The 19,861-nt window shown below is 42.9% G+C and overlaps 1 protein-coding gene across 4 annotated transcripts in view; it reads left to right on the top strand.

Annotated features, from left to right (window-relative positions):
- Positions 1-19,861, top strand: part of ctdp1 (CTD (carboxy-terminal domain, RNA polymerase II, polypeptide A) phosphatase, subunit 1) — a 53,156-nt gene that overhangs the window by 11,567 nt on the left and 21,728 nt on the right. For 3 of the 4 annotated variants that reach the window (XM_076011850.1, XM_076011851.1, XM_076011849.1), the window contains exons 9-12: positions 2,213-2,354; positions 2,454-2,678; positions 5,512-5,665; positions 16,667-16,968. In XM_076011850.1, the coding sequence (XP_075867965.1) occupies positions 2,213-2,354; positions 2,454-2,678; positions 5,512-5,665; positions 16,667-16,968 (823 nt within the window). The remainder of the gene's footprint in view (positions 1-2,212; positions 2,355-2,453; positions 2,679-5,511; positions 5,666-16,666; positions 16,969-19,861) is intronic. The other variant, XM_076011852.1, reaches the window with a different exon arrangement.

The raw sequence follows: 19,861 nt of genomic DNA on the forward strand, positions 1-19,861 counted from the left end.
ACCACTGTCAAGTCAGCGATCATTCCCATCGTGGTGTTTTCAACTGTCCTCAGGGCTGCTTGAATCAAATATCTAGAGTCAGTGTCAACCTTTCCTACCTTTCTAATGTTTCGGGTTTTTGGATTTCCATCAGCCGTAACTATAGAGACATGTAATGTCATGTATAGATATATTTTTTAAAAAGATCAAGCTAGACCTTTTCAGTGTAATCAGTGAAAATCATTGACGAGCAATGCATTTTCTTTAGTTGCAGCAGTTTGTTCAAAGTTTCAGACCCTCGTTGAAACTCGAAAACTAAAGAACTGCTGTAAAGTCCTGTTGCTTTTTCTCTCGCTGCTCCCTCATCCCATAGACGAGTGCATTTAGATTAGTGCAGCACAGCTGATTGAACAGCCGTGATGCGGTCTTGTGCAAGTGCAACACACGCAAAGATGTGATTTGCGATTGAATGCGTGCACAGCTCGTCTTTATAAAAGTTGCAACGCAGCATTGGGTTTGCTACTGTGCACAGGCGTTGCCCACTATTACAGATCAAGAACATCGTGTTGAAACTACATGATTCAGTTTTCAATTTTAATTTGTTTTGACCTCGCCAAAGAATATAATTTTCACTAAACTTCTGATTCATGCCATACCGCACGTAAATCCAACTGTCGCAGTAAAACTGCAAGGTAGTAATTCTATTTTTTTTCCCCCCCGATCAGCACTTTTGTTTCCCCTTACCGCTGCAATTTTTATTCCCACGTTAGTGCAACTGCTCCATCAATCCCGCCGTTGTGCTTTGGTCGAACGTTTTGATTCACGTAAAGATATCAACAATGAAGTGATATGGATCACCATTATATTTTTCTTTGCTCTTGTTCACTGGCTCTCTGCCCTTTGGGCCGGCTGTATCACCGTGAGCACGCACCAACGGTGATTTTCTTTCAAGCATTAAAGTTGATCGGTTTTTGCCCATTAACTTTGTGGTTGGAATTCAATTAAGAAAATTAAAAACGCTGTAGTCGGCTTGCAGGTCAGTGAACGAAAGTACGGCGGGAGGCTCAAAGCTGGTCAATACATGAACACAGTGCGATTGTTAGCCGTGCATGACCAAAATAACCCCGGGGTTAATGAGTTTCTGCGCTTGCATTTTTTTGAACATCGATGCGTTTTATTCACGCGGAACCCAGACTCTGCAGATTTCCTCAAACAACCCCGTCCCCGTCGTCTTCTGCAGCAGGAAATTGGATGAACGTTGCAGGACTGTTGTGGTTTTTGTTCTTTTCTTTAAAGGTTAAGTGTGTAATATTTGGAGATTATTGAAGAAGAAACGGCGACATCAAGTGGTTACATTTTAGATTGCAGCGTCTTTCACTCTCCCTCCCTCTTCTGAGCTTGCCAGTGGGCTACGGTGGCCTGCGCACACAAACCTGGATACCTCGTGCACGTTCTTCTTTGTTGGTTTATTTGAGGGCGCAAGCGTCCACCCTAATCAGGAAACGGCGGGCTGGATTGTCCACACCAGGCTTCCTTAGAAATATGGCAGAGAAAGATGGCAGCACACTGGGAGCAAGACTCTTGCAATGTGTATATTCTGATATACACTACCAGTCAAAAATTTGCTTCTTATGCAATTTCTTTTTTTGTCCTTAGAACTTTCTACACTGCAGATACAGTAGATACTGAAGAGATCAAATATATGAGCAAGATATGTGTAATTATGCAGCAAAGTAAACACGTTAAATAACTCAAAATATGCTTTTTATGAAAGGTGACTATTTTGAAGAATTTAAATATAAAACGTGTTTGAGTTATTTTACACTTTTGTTTCCTACATAATTCCATGTGTGTTCATACATAGTTGTAATACCTTCAGTGAGAAACTGCAATGTCAATAGTCATGAGAATGAAAGAAAAGACTTTTAGCTGGCAGTGCATACATCAGAACTTATCTAAGGGTAGGAAAACCAAATTGCTTTTATTATACTGCGAGTATAAACTTTTATATATATATATATATTGATGGTCAGTATATCAAGTTTTTACCAATGTAAGAATCGTAAATCAAGCCAAATATTACACACTGGACCTTTAATCTTCAACATAATATTGACCTAGCAGTTATTTCCTAGTGTTTTATCTTTCCTTCTTTGATGCAGTAGCTTTTGTCAGCAGCTTTGTACAACAAGCCTTTTGACCTTTTCTCCTCCGACTGCCCCGTCAAAACCAGGCACCGAGAAGGTTCGCCAGGCGCAGGACTGCAAGCACCTTCACGTGGTCAACCCTGATTGGCTGTGGAGCTGCTTGGAGCGCTGGGAGAGGGTGGAGGAGCAGCTCTACCCGCTGAAGGAGGACTACTCCAAGACGCCAAGGTTGGAGAAACCAAAAAATCGCTCTCGCCTGACAAGTCAACGCGGTTGACTTTGCCAGTTTCCGAGAACTGATTCCAACCTTTTTATCGTGTGTCCAAGGAGCAACAGTCCGGCGGCACTACTTGAAAACATCACCTCGCAGCACAAACGCATCTTCCAGCCGATCGTCGTCCAGCCCAAACCCCTCCCCCGAGCGCCGGAGAGCCGAACCTACGACCCGGTGACGGGGAAGCTCATCCGGAGGGGTCCTCAGGTGTCACGTCCGTTCGCCCAGGTGTCGGGCTCTTTATTACTCCCGGATCAAGGGGAGCAATCTTGTCTCAGGTAATGCTGCAAAGTCATCAAGAAGGTTTTTGCTGTACAACTGCACCTGCAAAACTATTTCCAGAAATATTTCAAATTTCCCAAGAAACTGTTACCGTCATCAGCTAGGCTACATTTATGAGTGTTGAAAATATCCACGGACAAATAGAGTCTACCATGTTGTTAAAATAATGAAAGAATGAATTAAAATGTTTATTGGGTCATTCCATATGAATTAAAGACTAACGCTTCCACAAACACTCATTCCTAATAAACCAATTCTCAAAATGCGTTTTGCTTAAAGGTTAAGTGTTTAATAGTTCAAGATGATGTAAGAAGAAACAGTGACATCAAGTGGTTACATTTCTAATTGCAGCGTGTTTCACTTAAGTCCCCTAAGGGACTGTGTACCCTCCCTCTCCCGAGCTTGCCAGTGAACTGCAGTGGCCTGCGAGCACAGACCTGGATATGTCATCCACCTTCTTCTTCGTTGTTTTATTTGAGGAACTGTTTAACAAACCAAAATTCTTTAGCGAGATTCCTTTTGTGTGAAGTGGGACTTCAGTTGCTACTATAAACACAATGTTAACACCAGATTAATAACTTTATGATGATTAACTAAAAATCATTATGTCCTCTTTTGGGCTGATATGTAGAGCTATTGAGGTGACAGACCAGGGCCGGAGCATCAGCCGACCCAGCCCCCCCTTTAGCTCAGATGATTTGGAAATGAGCAGATAAATGCAAGACAATAAGTACTGCTTGTCCCCCATAGAGCCACCAGAAGGCAAGACACTAAATAAGCTTTCTTGTGACGTTCAGACAAATCATTTAAAAAAAATTTTTAACAGCGCATTCTCTTTTTAAAAAAACAAACAAACAAAAAAAAGGCATCTGTCCTTTCCTCACTTTTCCCCCGTCGGTTCGATACTTCACCGCACATTTCTGCTTTGTTGACAGAAACGGCGTTCATCACCGCTCGCCGCCTCCAGCGAAAGCCCCCCGGGGGAGCGCGCAGAAGCCTATGACATGTAAAGCAGTCAAAGAGTTGCGCTATTGACATTTCTCTATTGACTTGCCACGGTCGCACATAAGAGATCTTAAATGTATGGATTTTTTTCCCCCCGCTCGGGGCCTCACATCCATCCCTCCGCACTCTGCAACTAAAGCAGCTGTTGCTGTGGCGCAGCTCTGCTTTGAATTGACAGGAATTAGCCTCCTTGGAGACGGGCAGCATGTTCTGCCGTGCGCTGAGGGACAATAACCCACCATCACCCTCCACCGTTTCACTTTTATTGTGAGAGTGTTGCTCTCGGGATTGCGAGTAATGTGAGTTTTTTTGAAAACCCAGCGCACTTCACACACACCTGGAAGAAAAGGCCCAAAACACAAACAATATTTTTCTACCCACCAATATTTTATTTTTTTCTCTCTCCCTCTTCCCCAAACAGTTTTAATCGGATGACGCGGCAAGTCACACTTTATAACTCGATGGTTATAAAAGCTTCACCCGACAGTCACGCCGACTTAATGTGTTTTCAAAGTGACGCTGACGAAACCCACCAGTCGCTCATCAGACGCATAAAATCAGGCCACGTATTTGGTGCTTTACATCCAAAGCGCTGAGTTTTCCCGTTGTTGCGTGAACTTGGAATTGTATTTATTTGTTTTTTTGTTCCTCTAATCATCAAAAGAGAACCTATTTAATTAAGCGCCGCCGAGCCAAAGTGGGGAGGCTTCCCTGTGTACTTGCATAATATTTACATCTGAAGAGCGCTCGCTATGGGGGTGGGTGGTGGTGGTGGTGGTGGGGGAAACCTTGGCGCCTCTCCTCCCTTAACCCCTTCACCTCCGCGCACCCACATCCACAAATAGGCTGCGCTGTGCAGAAAGGAGCTGATTACATTATTTATTGTTTTTTTTTTGCCATTATTGCAATTGCTTTGAATATTGCCGTAACGAGCGGACATGAAAGAGTTTCATTAGAACAAGCAAATGAGCTGGGGGATAAAAAACAAAACAAAAGCAGAACGCCAAGTGGCACGCAAAGGACCATGCAAGTAAATGAAATCTGAAATCTGAAAATGTCTTGGGATGTCAACTTAGAATGCACAATATACGTTTCTTATCTCTTCACGCATCATTTCTTAAGAGTTCACCAAGCAAGCATTTGAAAAGCGGAAGCTTAACTAGAAAGCTGATTGAACTTTCTATCAGATTCAGGAGGTCCTATCAGATTTCTTATATTGCCATATGAATCAATCATATCATGTAGGCAGAGGGGAAAAAGCCCTCTTTGTCATTTTTTTTGTTGTGAAAATCACATCCGATTCTGATAAAACTGCACCATTGAAAGTATCCACATTGATCTTTTCAGCAGCAATACTTGACATTTTGCTTTTGTTATGCAACCTTTCATATTCCACCCACATCTCTAAGCAGTAAGGAACCGTATTGGTTGTCGAGCCGTTGGAATTTAAATGGAAAAAATGCTTTATTGTTGGAGCTTACACTGTCATATTTTTAAGGAAGCCGAGTTTGGACAATCCAGTGTGTTTCGTAATTAGGGTGACCGCTTGCATCTTCAAATAAACCAACGAAGAAGAAGGTGGACGAGGTATCCATGTTTGGGTGCACGGGCCACCGTAGTTCACTGGCAAGCTCGGTAGCGGGAGGGAGAGTGAAACAATCTGAAATGTAACCGCTTGATGTCGCTGTTTCTTTGTCAAAATCTCCAAATATGACGCGCGTAACCTTTAAAATGCGTGCCGCTAAGTTACGCTAACGGCGTAATGGAGGCACCCGTAAAGAAAATGGCACTCGCACAGCCTGATGGCTTTCTTTCTCACCACAGGGGAAATTCAAATAGCCAGCAGGAAGACTCGGCCGGTTTGAGCCAAGACGACGAGCAGCCGGGGCCCTCTCGCCGAGAGCGACAGCCGAGCATGTCGGAGACTATGCCGCTCTACACACTTTGCAAGGAGGACCTAGAGAGCATGGACAAAGAGGTGAGCTGTGAGTGCGGGAGTTGGTTTGTCCTTGTAAAGAGACAAGGATGAAATAAAATAAGGAAAAGTTCAAAATATTGATTGTAAGTCTGAAAAATGGAGTGAAAATGAGCTCTAAAATAGGTCCCCCACTGCCCTTTGATTGTTTGGGGTGACGAGTCCAGCCATATGAGTTTCCTCTTGCAACACTTTTGCTCGTTAGACGCTACAAACACACAACTTTCTCCGCGGTGGCTTGGTTCACACTTCACAAAAGTCTATTAAGGTTGTCGAAAAAGATCAATTGAAATGGAGAGTTAAATACATTCCGCCCTGTAGCCGTTTTCTCTGGATTTAGGCACACGCCACCAACGGCGATGAGGCACTTTGAGGCCAATTTAACAGCAGCGGCTCCATTGTCGACGTTTTCCGTTAATGCTCAGTCTTCAGTCCGTGTCCTCTGCCTCCCGCCACCTTTATGTCCTTTTTATATTTCTTGCAAGACAGCCGACTTGATTGCTGATGTCTGGGAGGGATGCCCCTCCCGCTCAGTTAATAGCCTTAAACGGAGTCGGAATCCAACTAATGTCTCTCCTGGGAGAAAGTGTGCAAATTGTGTCCTTGGAATCTGTCAAGAGTTTTTTATTTATTTTTTTTGTCCTGGTTGTCCCAGAGGGGCTGTGGCTTGTTTACGCGACGCATTCAAAGGCCACATTGACTTCATGGTTGAAGCGTTTTACTTTTTTCAATGTGCTATACATACTGTACGAGCCGTGACTGCCTAATGGCTACATTTCTTTGACACCTGGGCATGGGCGTATGTGAGTGTGTGCGCGTCACTGCGGGGTGTAGCCAGGACTCTATTTAATGTAATTCACCTGTGCGTCTCGAGGGTTGATGTGGTGGGGTGAGCGTCGGAGGCGACATTTTCTGTTGACCGCTTTTTCTTGGATTATGATCACTTTGTTTTTCCGGTGTTTGTTTGTTTATTGGAGCTCGTATTAATAGCAATACATTAGATACAAATAACATCGAAGCAAGACTGGATTCATTTTCTGCACGCGCGTCAGCTATCTACTCCTTTCGGTTAGCCCACTGCGGCTATTTTGTTTTTGATCGCCAGTTAGCCGCAATACATACGTTATCCTTGAAGAAATGATCACGGCATCACAGCTCCATTATTGTAACTGCTCTCAAGCGGAATACCTATTACTCAAGGTTATTTGAAATGCAATTATACACGTCAACCCCAAGAGGAAACATGTCAAACATGGAGTGGCTGAAAAAAAAAAAAAAAAATTCAAATTTCTTAATTACCAAATAGCCACTTTATTTCTGTGATTGGTTTAGATGGAACACCGGTGGCAGGTTCTCCAACAGAATTTGACGTGATTAATATAAATCTAATCGAATGAGGTGCACGTCAGTGCAATTGGTCAGGCTCTGAGTGACGCGCCGACTCTCGTTACCAGGATCCAAAACTGACTCACCCGGATATTAAGTTCTTTTAATTCAGAGGTTAATTAGCTCTGCTGCGGCTGCGGGCCAAAGCTCTGGCGTTGCGTTGCCTCGGCCTTTTGAGGTTAACCTCCCTTTTACCTCTTGTGCATTTTCAGTATTTGCTGTGTAGAGAAATGCAGGGATGCATCTCATTTCTTTAGAGATACTCAAATCTGTTCAAGTTAGTACATAAGGTTGTGGCGAAAAGATGACATATATGAAGATTTATCATGTGCACACAAAGATGGCATTTTTGAAACTGACTATTTACTAAAGCCCTTTAAAAAAAAAACAACAACTTTGTGTAGACGGAGTCGCATCCAGAACGGAACCGGAAAATGACTGGCACCGGCCCGCAGTACTTATGCCAGGCCTGATTTGGTGCTGTAACAGTTCTCCGTTAAAACCGGAGAACCTCGCTTTTTATCTCCAACGGTTTAAAAGTTTGTGCAGGCATAATTTCATCTTAACCGAATCAAATCAAATAGAGATAAATAGACGCTCGAGTTAGATTCCTTTCCAATTACACAAAACCAAAATGAAAACATAAATCCTCCTCTGGGCTGAGTAGCGAATCAAATACAATTAAGATGCGATACCTCTACCTTGCCATGTTTCATAAGAGACAGAGATACAGTGTACGCAGATGAAGACTATGCACATAAACTTGCATGGCAGGTCTATGAAATGATGCTTTCCAAAAACTAGTGAAAAACGACCGTGACATCATTGAGCTGACGATTTCTCAATTCTCAATTATTTTGCGCCTTTCTCTTGTGTGAGTCACTGGGAAAGCTTTCTCGTGCTGTTCTGAACACACACACACACACACACACACACACACACACACACTGAGTGAAATACGCCTTGTAAAATGACTTACAGATTTATAGAAGACCTAAAACAGAAGTAGCCCGGCCAATCTCAAGGGAAGATTTGAACGTTCGCTCTGCAGGCTCCGCAGGCTGCGAGCACAAAGCAGCGCATATTTCTAAAGATCACGTCTGTGTTTGTGACTAATGGACATCGTGATGACATCTGCAGGAAGCGACCTGGAACTTTTGTTCTTGTTGTATTATTAATCTGCGAGCGTGACATCATGTCGGCGGTCGGGTCAGCCCGGACGCTGGTTCGTCTGAACGGATTCCGTTCCTTTTTGTCGATATAGCAAAACATCGCAAGGTAGAAGCCTTGCATCTTAATTGTGTTTTATTATCTGCTGAGCCTTGAGGTGAATTTATTCTTTGATTTTGTTTTTTTATGTAATTGGAAAGGATTCTAACTAGAGCGTCTATTTATCTCAATTTGACTTGATTCACTTAGGATGAAATTGTGCCCCCGTCCAAACTTTTTTCACCACTGGGGAAGCAAAAGGCAGAGCCGTTCGTCTTCCGCGAGCTGTACAAACTTTTCAGGAATTGCTGCGTTTTTTTTATTTTCGACTCGATGGTGCCGGAGCGCTCTTCCGTTGTGGCTGCGTTAATCAGCGCCGCCTCGCAATAAGATCCCGTCATCGTAGCGTGGCTCTCGCATCAATTTTCAATTTCATTAAAGGCCAGGCTGCAACACCGCCTGTCCCGGAAGAAGTTGTAGTTGGTTAATGAGGTGTTCAGCGCTCACCACAGGCGTCCCCCTCACAAACATCGGCGCTTAATGTGTCAAAGCGTTTGTTTGGAATGTCTCCTTTTTTGTAAATCTGATGGATTTTTGTTTTGAGGCACAAACATAAACTAACAATTTTTTTTTTTTCTTTTATCGTTTGCTGCGTAGGAAGATAAACGACATGACAAATGAACTTGAAGCCAAGACGTCGTCCCTTGATTGCGGGGATTGCTGATTAATTGTACACTTTAATGTTGCGCGACAGGACTAAAGATTCAAGATACCCACAAATTATTTCTTTCGATGACTGATTATCCCAATAGATGTAAAAGTTTTGTTATATTAAATCTCGGATTAGTCAGATAGTTAGATTTGTTCTGGTAAAAATGGCGTTCCAAACGCCGTCTTCCTCGGCTGCTGTGGTTAAAGGGCAGAGTGTGACTTTCTGAAACGCTCCAGCCCTTCAGGGCCAAAGGGAAGGAACGGGTCTTAATTGGCGGTAGCAGGGTTGCGTACCCGAGCCGCTCCGACAGCCTTGCATTTAAATGTCAACATCGACTACACAGCCGTGCACTCTGCTTACCTGGAGCGACATGCATGCACGCGCGCGCCCGCCCGCCCGCCCGCCCGGCAGTTTACCAGCTGGGTGACCTTTCTTTCGGGTTGCCTTTTCCTCGTCGGCTGCGAGGTGATCGGATCGGGCCGGACTCTCTTCTGTCTGCTCATGCAACTCGAGCGCCGCATGGGGCGTCGGTGCCGCGGCAGATAGTTGAATTCTGGAAAATTAGCAGTGACTGGCGGTTGTCCAATGACCTCGGCCTAAAGATTCTTCCTCTTGGTCACTGTTGGTGTGTCGTGAAGTAGGATTGTAGCCGCTGACAGCTTTGGTGGATGTTTAACTCCCTGTTTTATCGAATTCCCACACAGGCGTTTTACATGTAAAAAAAAAATTAAAAGAAAACATCATGGAAAATTCTTCATCATATTATTTAGGGATGCACAGATACCGAGGTTCAGTACTGAACGCTTACTCGTAAAAATATCTGCCGATGCATGACACCGGTACCAGTTGTGCATGTAGTTATACGAGAATTCTGTGACATTTTTTGTTTGTACTGCAGTGAAACTTCACCCATGTTCTAGATAGACATGCTGAGTAATGTTCAACATCTGTGGAAAAGAAAATCTACGTAATTAAATGATGTGTAATGTCCTTCAGTACTGAAATGCAAATATTCGTACTCAACTTGTTCTGTAAATTAAGCGGTATCAGTGCATCCTTAGTATTATTTGTCCCATTGCTACCACTACTGATCTACTACTGATCTCAAGCTCATAATTAGTCATTATCTCCAACTGACTTCAGCTCCTGTGTTCCCTGCAGTTGATTGAAGCTTAAGCCTGGTAAACAATGAATAACAGTATTTTAGTATCTGGTCAGTACCTTTGTAATGCATAAAAAGGATAAAAGTAATAGAAATAAGTTTAGGCAGGGTGATCTCTCAAGAATGATCTTTTTACGGAGTATTTGTTTGCCACGCATGTCTCAGAAAAGGTTGTATGGAAATATTTATTTTAGTTTAAATTGTTTTTTGCTCCTGTAATCATATCCTGCCTTTACAATACTAAGTGCGCATATTTATTTTAATCTAAACTCATTTCAAATGTGCACAAAACATAATGTATAAAGTATAAAGCATGGCAGGGCAGTTTTGAGAGTTGGTCGACGCGGGTCTGTGCTGCTGGACACTGCGACGCCATTGGAGGTCTTCAGAGACACAGTTCATTAAGCTCGGGATCACAGGTGACCTCACAGGATCATCAGTCATGGTGGTTTCCACTCTCCCTCCAACTGCTCCTATCGATCCTCTTTCATGTTGAGATGCGGGAGGGGGGCTTCGATTGTGAGCGTGCACAATTTCAGAGACGTACTAGAGAATGGCTGTTATGATATTAACGCTTCAGTATTGATGTTTACTGCTCTGCGACAGTGTTTTGGACTATGTCCAGCTCCGTATGATGCCAAGCACTTTTCAGACAGGTTTATTTCATGCCTGGCTGCTCCTTTTTGCTTAAGTGGAACCTACAATTACCTGATTCCAATCATAAAATTGCATGTTGAGGTTGTTCCTAGCAGCCACTCTTCTTAATCCTTCAAGTCTTCCTTGAAAACATTGGTTGCTTTCTCGCCTGGACGAGGTTTACTTTAGCCCAAAAATGACATTTGCACATCTCCATTGTGTAATTTGGCTCAACGGTTGAATCGCACATTAAAGGTTAAGTGTGTAATATTTGAATATTTTTAAGAAGTGAGAGCGACATCAAGTGGTTACAATTTAGATTGCAGGGACTCTGTACCTTCCCTCCCCCAAATTTGCCAGTGGACTACAGTGGTGAATACTTTGTACACTTTATTTGTTGGTTTATGTGAAGACGCAAGCTTTCACCCGAAATACGAAACGCGCTGTCAGTCGGGCTGTATTGTCCACACCAGGCTTCCTTAGAAATATGGCAGTGCAAGATGGCAGCTAACTGGGATCAAGACCCTTGTATGTATATTCTTATATACTTATATGAACCTGAAGGGTATATAAGAACTGTTCTCAGGGTAGGAAAACCAAATTAATTTTATGATACTGTGAGTATAAATTCTTATTTATGTATTTATGGGCTGTATGTTACAATTTTACCCATATAAAACTCATAATTTAAGCTACATTTTATACATTCGCACTAAACACACACCAAAAGACCAAAGTTCAGAATATCTTGAGAAAGCCAATGAAAGAGAGCCCACAGTGCCCTGGTTAATGGCCCTGTGCCGAGACAGCAGTACAGACCTGAGACCATACGATCCATATTGACAAGGGATCATTTTGGAACCGTTGCCAGGCAGCACAAATAAAAGCTGTTTGTTGCGGCTGCTGCTTCGGTTGCGTTCTCGCTGCAAACAAACATCTGCAAGGTTTGTATAGAGTTGAGCCACGTGTTGTCACGGTGGAATTTGTTGTGTTCATACATGATTAAAAAAATAAGAAGCCAAAATCTCCATCTGATAAAAATAAATGTAAAGGCAGCCTTGGATTCTCTGACAGATTCAAGTGGAATGCCCAATAATGTGCCACATTCTCCCAGACTACTTGGAGCCTAGCGTGCCACTTCATCTGAATAACGTCAACTTACTATTTCTCCTGCCGTGCTTTTCATTTCAAACAGAGTGACAGCCGGATCTGAGGCAAATCTGTCACCGCACTGTTGCAAGTTGTCTGGTTTCTTCGGCCTTTTGTCATCCTGCCTACTCGGTCGGTATTTTGACATAATAACTCTTCAAAAGTCATTCACATAAAAAAAAAAAAGAATGTCTGGAGCCTTTGAATGAACTCTGAAATATTTCGCGCCTGAGCCCGTTCCATTTAAGCAATGTTTTCACATTGGCGTTACGCAACTACCCCTGAATAACCTCGGCGAAGCCAGTAACGTCTTGTTTGGGGGGGATAAAAAAAAACAAAACGGATGCTTTCAAAGTCCCTTTCAGCAAGAAAGAGCGGCTCTGTTCTCTGCGTTTGAGCGCTTCCTTCGCCTCAGCGTGGGCAGAGGTGAGGAAATGTGTGAATTCTTGTTGTGGGTTGTTCCCATGAGAGTCAGACTTGCCCTTGTTCCAAGAGCTTTATTGTGAACAGCCCGAGTGGTGACCCAAAGCTAATGAACCGCTCGGGTATAAGCAGAGGGTTGGGGAGGTCTTTCTTTCTCCTGTTTCCGCAGTCTTAGCAGTTATTGTTTTGTTTTTTTCTAGCCTGAACACAACGTTTAGAAACTTGGCCCGATCACAGCTTTCTTTACATCCAGTCAAGCAATTCGGCAACGGCTAAAACCAGCAGTTGTAGCGAAGGTGTTTTCGTCTCCAACAAAACAGATGAACCAACCAAATCCAAGGTTTTCTGGGTTCGTTCTGCAAGTCTCGACACTCGGAAATGTAAGCGGTCCGGCTATTTTGCAAGGTCATCATTCCCCGGCGGCGCTCAACACATTGGCATCCGCTTCTTCCTCATGGTCTCACCTCGAGAGACCTCCACTGCGTGATGCTCTCTATGTTTTTAGAAGGGTTGGGTTGAGGCATCAGGACTTGTTTTACTATTTTGAAGACGTTTTGCCTCTAAAGCGAAAGCTTCTCCAGTTTTTGAGTCGCAGGTATTTAACCAACAGCAGAAGTTTAGAGGTGGGCTGGTAAAGGCTGTTGGTCCCTCCTATTGGCAAGGTTGTTGATTATGCTAATGGCGTGAAGCTCTCTGTGTTGTCAAATTGACATTTAAGTTAAATGGAGAGCAAAAATTTAGCACAGTTTTGCTTTGAATTATCAGGATGTGGTGCGTGAGAAAAGAAATTCATCCGGTAATGACCGGTAAGTCCTAGTTGGTTGTGAATAACTGTGTGACTGAAGTTATGCCTTAAAGGTCCAGTGTGTAAAATTTGGCTTGATTTAGAATTTTTACGTTGGTAAAAATCCCTACACATGAATAAAAATGTATTGCTCGCAGTACAAAAAATTAATTCTCTTTTAAAATTAATTTTTTTTACAAAAGCCGTTCCTACTAATTACACTCTCCTCTAACCTTAAGCGTGCCTCTTTGGGGAGGCGCATCCAGGGCGAGTCAATTTAGAAGCCTAAAAAATGCCACATTCTGACCATGAAGAATTCAAATTAGTTGAAGCCTGACAACAACGAAGGTGTGAAGGGAAAGCGGACCTCATTAGGAGCCACATCACCGTCTCGGGGCAATTAGCAGGCTTGGAAGGAAATGCTTTGAGCTGTGATTGGTCAATTCTCTGCCCATTGGATGACCTGATGAGGACCTGTGTGTGTAGGTCATCGTAGTTCACTGGCAAACCCGCGAGCAGGATGGTGAATGAAAGAGCGCTGCAGTCTAAAATATGGCCACTTGATGTCGCTGTTTCCTTTCGAAATCTCTTAATATTACACACTTGACCTTTAAGTCTTGCTGTGTTTGCTTGACAGAAAACTCATAATATTTCTTTTCATCTGTTTTCATCTGAACCGGTCCCGGACCCATTTCCTTCCTCCATAATAGTCAATTGGTTTGAAAAGACGAAGAAAAAGTACTACATTTACTTAGACACGTACTGAAGCAGGTAATTCATCCACTTGAGTACAGCTTTGACTGTCAGCTGTTACCTCATAACAGCGTCCATGCCCTGTTTTGGAGTCTGGCTTTTACGGAACTCCATTTTCAGCTCGGTGGGCCGCGGCGGCAAAGTGGCCCCGAGGGGAGCCGCCACACCGCGCTTTAAAAAGTTTCACGCTTTGCACTTTGACTTGCCTTCTGATTACAGTGAGAGGGGAAAAAACGGATGCATTGGCAAGTTTTTAAAGCGGTGTTTGCGAAGGCTCGCTAATGCTTCCACCTCCGCTAAGGTTACGAGTCCCGCTCCTGACTAAGTGAACTGTCGGTCGTTTCTTCTAAAGGCCATCGTCAGAAGTGGGACTCGGCTGCACTTTCAGCATAACATACAGAAGCTTTGGAAGCAAAATGGTCTGTCGACTATATACGGCATACACGAAATTCACTCACTTTTTCTACCTTTTTGTACTTTTTAAAGCAAGGTACTTTATTTTCTTACTTGAAAAATACTTGGATTCACAGTATGATGATTGCTCACCCATCTATGAATAGATTTTTTTTGGTGAAGGAAGATTGGGTAGCATGGATTTTTACTAAAACTGAGCTTAAATATTGTGGCATTCTTGGATCACATTTACTGTCATGTGAATCATGTTTGCAAATTGCCGCTTGAATGTTTTGCCTAGCTTTACTAGCAACAGCTCCAAATATTTAAAATAACTTGCGTGCCAACATTCCCCACACTGTCCCCAGTCCATATTAAAATACTCAAGAATAGTCACAGTTTGTATAAATAAACCTGGTCTGATACCAATTTATGATTGGCAATTTGTCCATTGGTCATTCTCATCAGTTTTATTTAGTAACAGTTTATATTTCATTTTACCTTTATGTGTTTGGGGAAACAACAAATTGACCGTGTTAGTCACTTTATTGCAAGCCAATGGTTTCTTGCACGTTTATGACAACCCATATGTCTGCATACACACTTATACAGACATAAACAGACAATGTGCACCATAATTTGACCCATTTCAAAATGAAATGCTATTTTAAGATGTAAATAACGCGATTTAAATTACTTTACAAATGCGAGTTGCTTCAAAAAAAAATCCTATATTAAGGAAACAAAAAAATTAGAAGCTAAAATTAGTTGTCTACCCTGAGGGTCATTCTCATTTAAACTGGCGGAGCAAATAGAGCTGAAGGAAAACCAACACCACATGTTGTTTCTTGTGTTTTCCTTTCTTTCTTTCTTACTTTTTGAGAAAAAACAAACCCAAATCAAGTCTCGGCCCAGGCAGCCGTTCTACCTTTGGCGAGCCTCTTTGGCTGAAACAACCCACCACCTGTAATGAGTCTGGCTTTGAGCCTGTAATGGTCGCAGCACCAGCAACTCCCCCTACTATTTACGAATAAAAGAGTCGGCGCACTAAATGCTGCAAATTTGCAGCATCAATATCCCCGCCTAAATTGCATTGACACAATACCTGCCAATAGGTTAACGCTCTCAACGATCAGGAGCCCTTCGGCGTTGTGAACGTAAGATTGATGAGCCGCCAGGAGCCGCGCGTTCCGTCTTCTCCTACCTGCAGCTCATCTCGCTAAACGGATTTGCACTTTGCACGTGGCCCGCCAACTGGCTGCCAGATGCTACGAGGTGATTGCTCCACGTGCACGACGGGCTCCCTGAATCGACCGACGTCCGTTCGAGCCGTCGTGTTATTTGCTAACGCGGCCCTGGCCCGTGCGGCGGAATTTCTTGAGGTCCAACGATTCCCACTCAGAGGACGTCGAGCATTCTTAGAGATCTGGGTCATTTAGCGTATGGAAAATGAATGTAGTGAAACTCAATATTTTTTTTTTTTTTTAACTGTAGTATTTATTTTGACTAGATTACAGACCGCACGCATTTATTTTGAAGCCTTGGAGCCAATGCTGGGATATCCGAGCTGCAACTAACCGTCTCATCTGGCGGTAGCGAGATTTGAGCCTGCTGAGGAAACATTTTTAACAGTAATGATGGTTTTTGACAAGGAGGTCATTCTTTTTATTTTTTGCTTTTGTAGCATACAGCTTCACTTTAAAGGCGTAGTCTTGATGTGCGCAATTTCCTTGAAGTTTTTTTTTTTTTTTACCCCTCATTTGTAATGGAGCACTAGAAATGAAATGTCACATATGGCTGTGGTGTTTTTTGTAAAAAAAAAAAAACACAAAAAGACACAAAGACAAAGCAGAATGACTGAGTGTGTGTGTGTTTTTTTTTTCTCTCATACTCGGTGAACTACTTTTGACCGTGGCCTCCTTAGTGATATAACTCATAAACTAGGCTGGTTTGTCATCGAAGTAGAAGTGGATCACAAGAGTGTGGCGCTCATTGCGACTTCACAAGTTGATCTCCCTTCAACTCTCGGCTCCCGCTCACACACACACACACACACACACACACACACACACACACACACACACACAGGGCTTTGTCTGTCTGTGACTTGCAACCTATTAATTAAAGTAAACATGAACTAAAAGAACAGATTGGCCGGGTTTGAAAGGAATAAATGTGGATAAAATTATAACAGCGCCACGCACCACTGATGCAGTATCATTAAATACCATAGTGTGCAATGAAAAAGCCAAAGGTCTTCCAGACTGATTGAATATCTGACAATAATGTAAGCTTATTTCCCAGAGTGGTTAGAAATAAAACATGGAATTGAAAATAAAAATCTTAGCTTTCAAGACACCTCTCGCAATAGCTCCTTTGTTCTAAAAAATGAAACAGGTGGATGACATCTTGGGCGAGGAGAGCGACAACGAGAGCGATGGCCGGGGGAAGGATAAGGTCATAGCCGAGGAGGAGGAGCCGCAGGAGCAGAACCAGCACCAGCACCAGCACCAGCACCAGCACCAGCAACAGCAACAGCAACAGCAACAGCAGCAGCAGCAGCAGCAGGAGCAGGAACAGGAGCAGCATCCAGGAGCTGGACACATATCAAGAGTGGGGCTCAGTCCTCAGGCACCGGTCCCAGAGGAGAAGATCCAGACTCCATCCACTGAGGACGCTTCCTCAAGTTGTCTGCCAAGGTAAGGAGAAACGAAAAAAGTTCATTGCAAAATACAGAAGCACATTGCTGCCACCCTAGAAAAACACAAGGCTCTGTATCACGGTATATGTGAAACTGTCACATTTTTACATGATAGTTATCGCGAAATGACAAATACAAAAAAACGCTTACCCCGTGACACGATAGTGTCAAGTTTTTACGTGAAAATTATCACGAAATAATGTGATGGTTTCACCTTTTTATGTGATAATGTTCACATTGTAACGTGAAACTTTCACAAACTGACTTGAAAATTATCATAAAATAATGTGATCATTTTCACATTATAACGTGAAATTTATCACGTAAAATATAATATAGATATTTTCAACGTAATACTGACCCTGTTTTTTTTGTTGTTTTTTTCTATGGCACATTGCTGCCACAGCAATGCGCTATCATAGCAAAACAAACAACATCCTATTTTCTCTCCCCGCGTATCCCTTTTGGCTCTTAATCGCATCGTCAGTGTCAACTTTTTGACAACTGATCCATTTAAATCTTTCAAAAGAAAGTAATCATTTAAACCCCCCCTCCCCTCCTCCACTCCCACCTCTTCTCGCCACAGGCTGTAATCACAGCGCACCTCTTAATCAGCGGCGTCACGCTGAAAGCCAGACAGTCTGCCCTTCGTTGCCATGGGGAGGGAAGTCAAACACGCGGGCACACAGCTCGAGGAGAATCGGCTCCTATAGAGCCTCGCCTCGCCTCGCCGCGCCGCTCAAGCGCATTTCTCCAGGCCGATTTTGTCGCCTTTTGCCGACGTTTGTAGAAGTGCAAATTTGCCGGGGTTTTAATTCGCGTCGAAAACTTTGAATTTCTCCCACGGTCCCTCGTGCCGATCCGCACAAAAGAAACCGTTTACTCTGTACATGTTGGGTCTTGCCAAGCATGACTTGTTCAAGTCGGGGGGTTGGGAGGGCGGGGGGGGGCCTGCACTACACTGCATTCCATTCTCGCCGACCTTGTGCTTTTGAACTGTGCGAGTGCTCGCGCGAGGCTGCAAGGAACACTCAGGCTGAGTACACGGCGGTAATTTCATGAGAGGTGTGCAGGCGTTTTCCATTTATTTTATTTTTTTAAGCTGTCGAATACAGTTTTGTGTATTACAACAAATAGTGGTGAAAATGGTCGAAAGGTTGTTTTTTTTTAGGTGACAAATTAAGCAACAACAAAAAAAAAATTGAAATTGAAAACAATACAAACAGCAAAACTTGCTTGTTTTGGTGCCCCTGTTTTGAGCACTGTACATATGGATTTCCAAACGCACTGATTCTGGACTGACTCGGTGACTCAGGTGGCTCGTAACTCGGTTTATTTCGGGGCATGACACATATTGACACGTGTTGTGATTATTTAAAGAAGTTGGTTCTCTTTTTCTTTTCGTCCCGATCGCCATTCTTACTAGTTCTTCAAGTCTGGCACATAACAGACGTACACCTGTTGCTAAGATACCGCAGTGATGTGGAAAATCAAGCTCCAAGCGTCCTTTTGTTGTTCCATCGACATCGAAGAACAATTTTGCCTTCGCCTCCGTTCACTGCTCTGTAATTTTGAATTGTAACGGCAGCGTATGAAATACACAAACACCGTTCACATGACCATAGATTTGATCCGATGGCCGTAAACGTGCCTTTAAGTACATTCAGAAAACCCAGATTGCGGTTGCTTATTTGTCATTATTTTTGTTTTTCTGCTAGTTAAGTTCTGGCCCACTGAGCGTGTAGGAGTTCCACCCACGCTGCCAAACTCATGTTTTTTGTAAAAATCAAGCAGTTTTAAGAATTAGTGCTTGTAGTCTCCGTTAATGACAAAAAACTTCTTCTTTTTTTTTTGAAACTCCTATAATGTGCATTTATTTATCTTACTCCTAGTCATTGATCATCATTCAATGGCACAGTTCTTATTGATAGATTTCCTTCATAAATGAGCTTTCTTGTGTATCTTCCTCAATCGACTAAAGCACTTGATTTTTGAGACAGAAATTAGTTTGAACCAACTTTCTGTTTCTTAAATTCAATACGTGCAAGATTGTTTGTTTGTCCGCATGGCAGTTTGCCTACTGATGTTTTTTTTTTTTTTTTTTTAAGCATCTACTCTGGATGTGACGGTTGAGATTTGGAAACTTGCTGTTAAAGTTGTAGAAAGAACCCCCTTGCCGTGACAATAGAGGGAATATTTTGTCATGATGTATTTTTACTCTCCGAATGTTGCTGTGAATATGGCAATCTTGGCTGCGCAAGTGAAGAAAATTGATCGTAATTGCGGTGTGTGTGTGTGTGTGTGTGTGTGTGTGTGTGTGTGTGTGTGTGTGTGTGTGTGTGTGTGTGTGTGTGTGTGTGTGTGTGTGTGTGTGTGTGCTCTCCACTGAGAGAGTCCTCCAGTTGCGCTTCCCCTCCTGCTAAGTCGTTATTCTGAAATGCACCTGTGTCCGTCCTGCCGGGACAAACTGAGATGTTTGCCAGAAGCGCCGTTGTTATTATTTCCCCCTCACAGTTTTTGTCAGTTTAGATATATATATATATTTTTTTTTTTGTTTTGTTTGATTGTTTTTTTGTTTTTTTGAAATTGCTCAAAGGCTTCTGGACGCCATCTGATTTTGCAAGCGTTGGAAGCAAGCACCAAGCAAGCCTCGGTGCTGCTTTCGTGTTTCGTGAAGTCGGTCATCGAAATTCAACCCAGACGTCGAGTGCTTCTACTGCCAGTACTGCGCTACAACATTGATGAAACCTTCCATAGGGGGTTTCCAAAAGAAAAGCTCCCAGTTTTTACACGTTCTTCCATTAAAGTAAATTGTTGTTTTTCCTTCCTTCCTTACTCTATAATAGTTTGTTTTATTTCTTTATCATTTAGAATTTTTTTCAACTCGATTG

The sequence above is a fragment of the Nelusetta ayraudi genome, unplaced genomic scaffold (assembly GCF_046127955.1).
Source record: "Nelusetta ayraudi isolate G7.1 ecotype Tasmania unplaced genomic scaffold, CSIRO-AGI_Nayr_v1 ptg000135l, whole genome shotgun sequence".
NCBI classification, from domain to species: domain Eukaryota; kingdom Metazoa; phylum Chordata; class Actinopteri; order Tetraodontiformes; family Monacanthidae; genus Nelusetta; species Nelusetta ayraudi.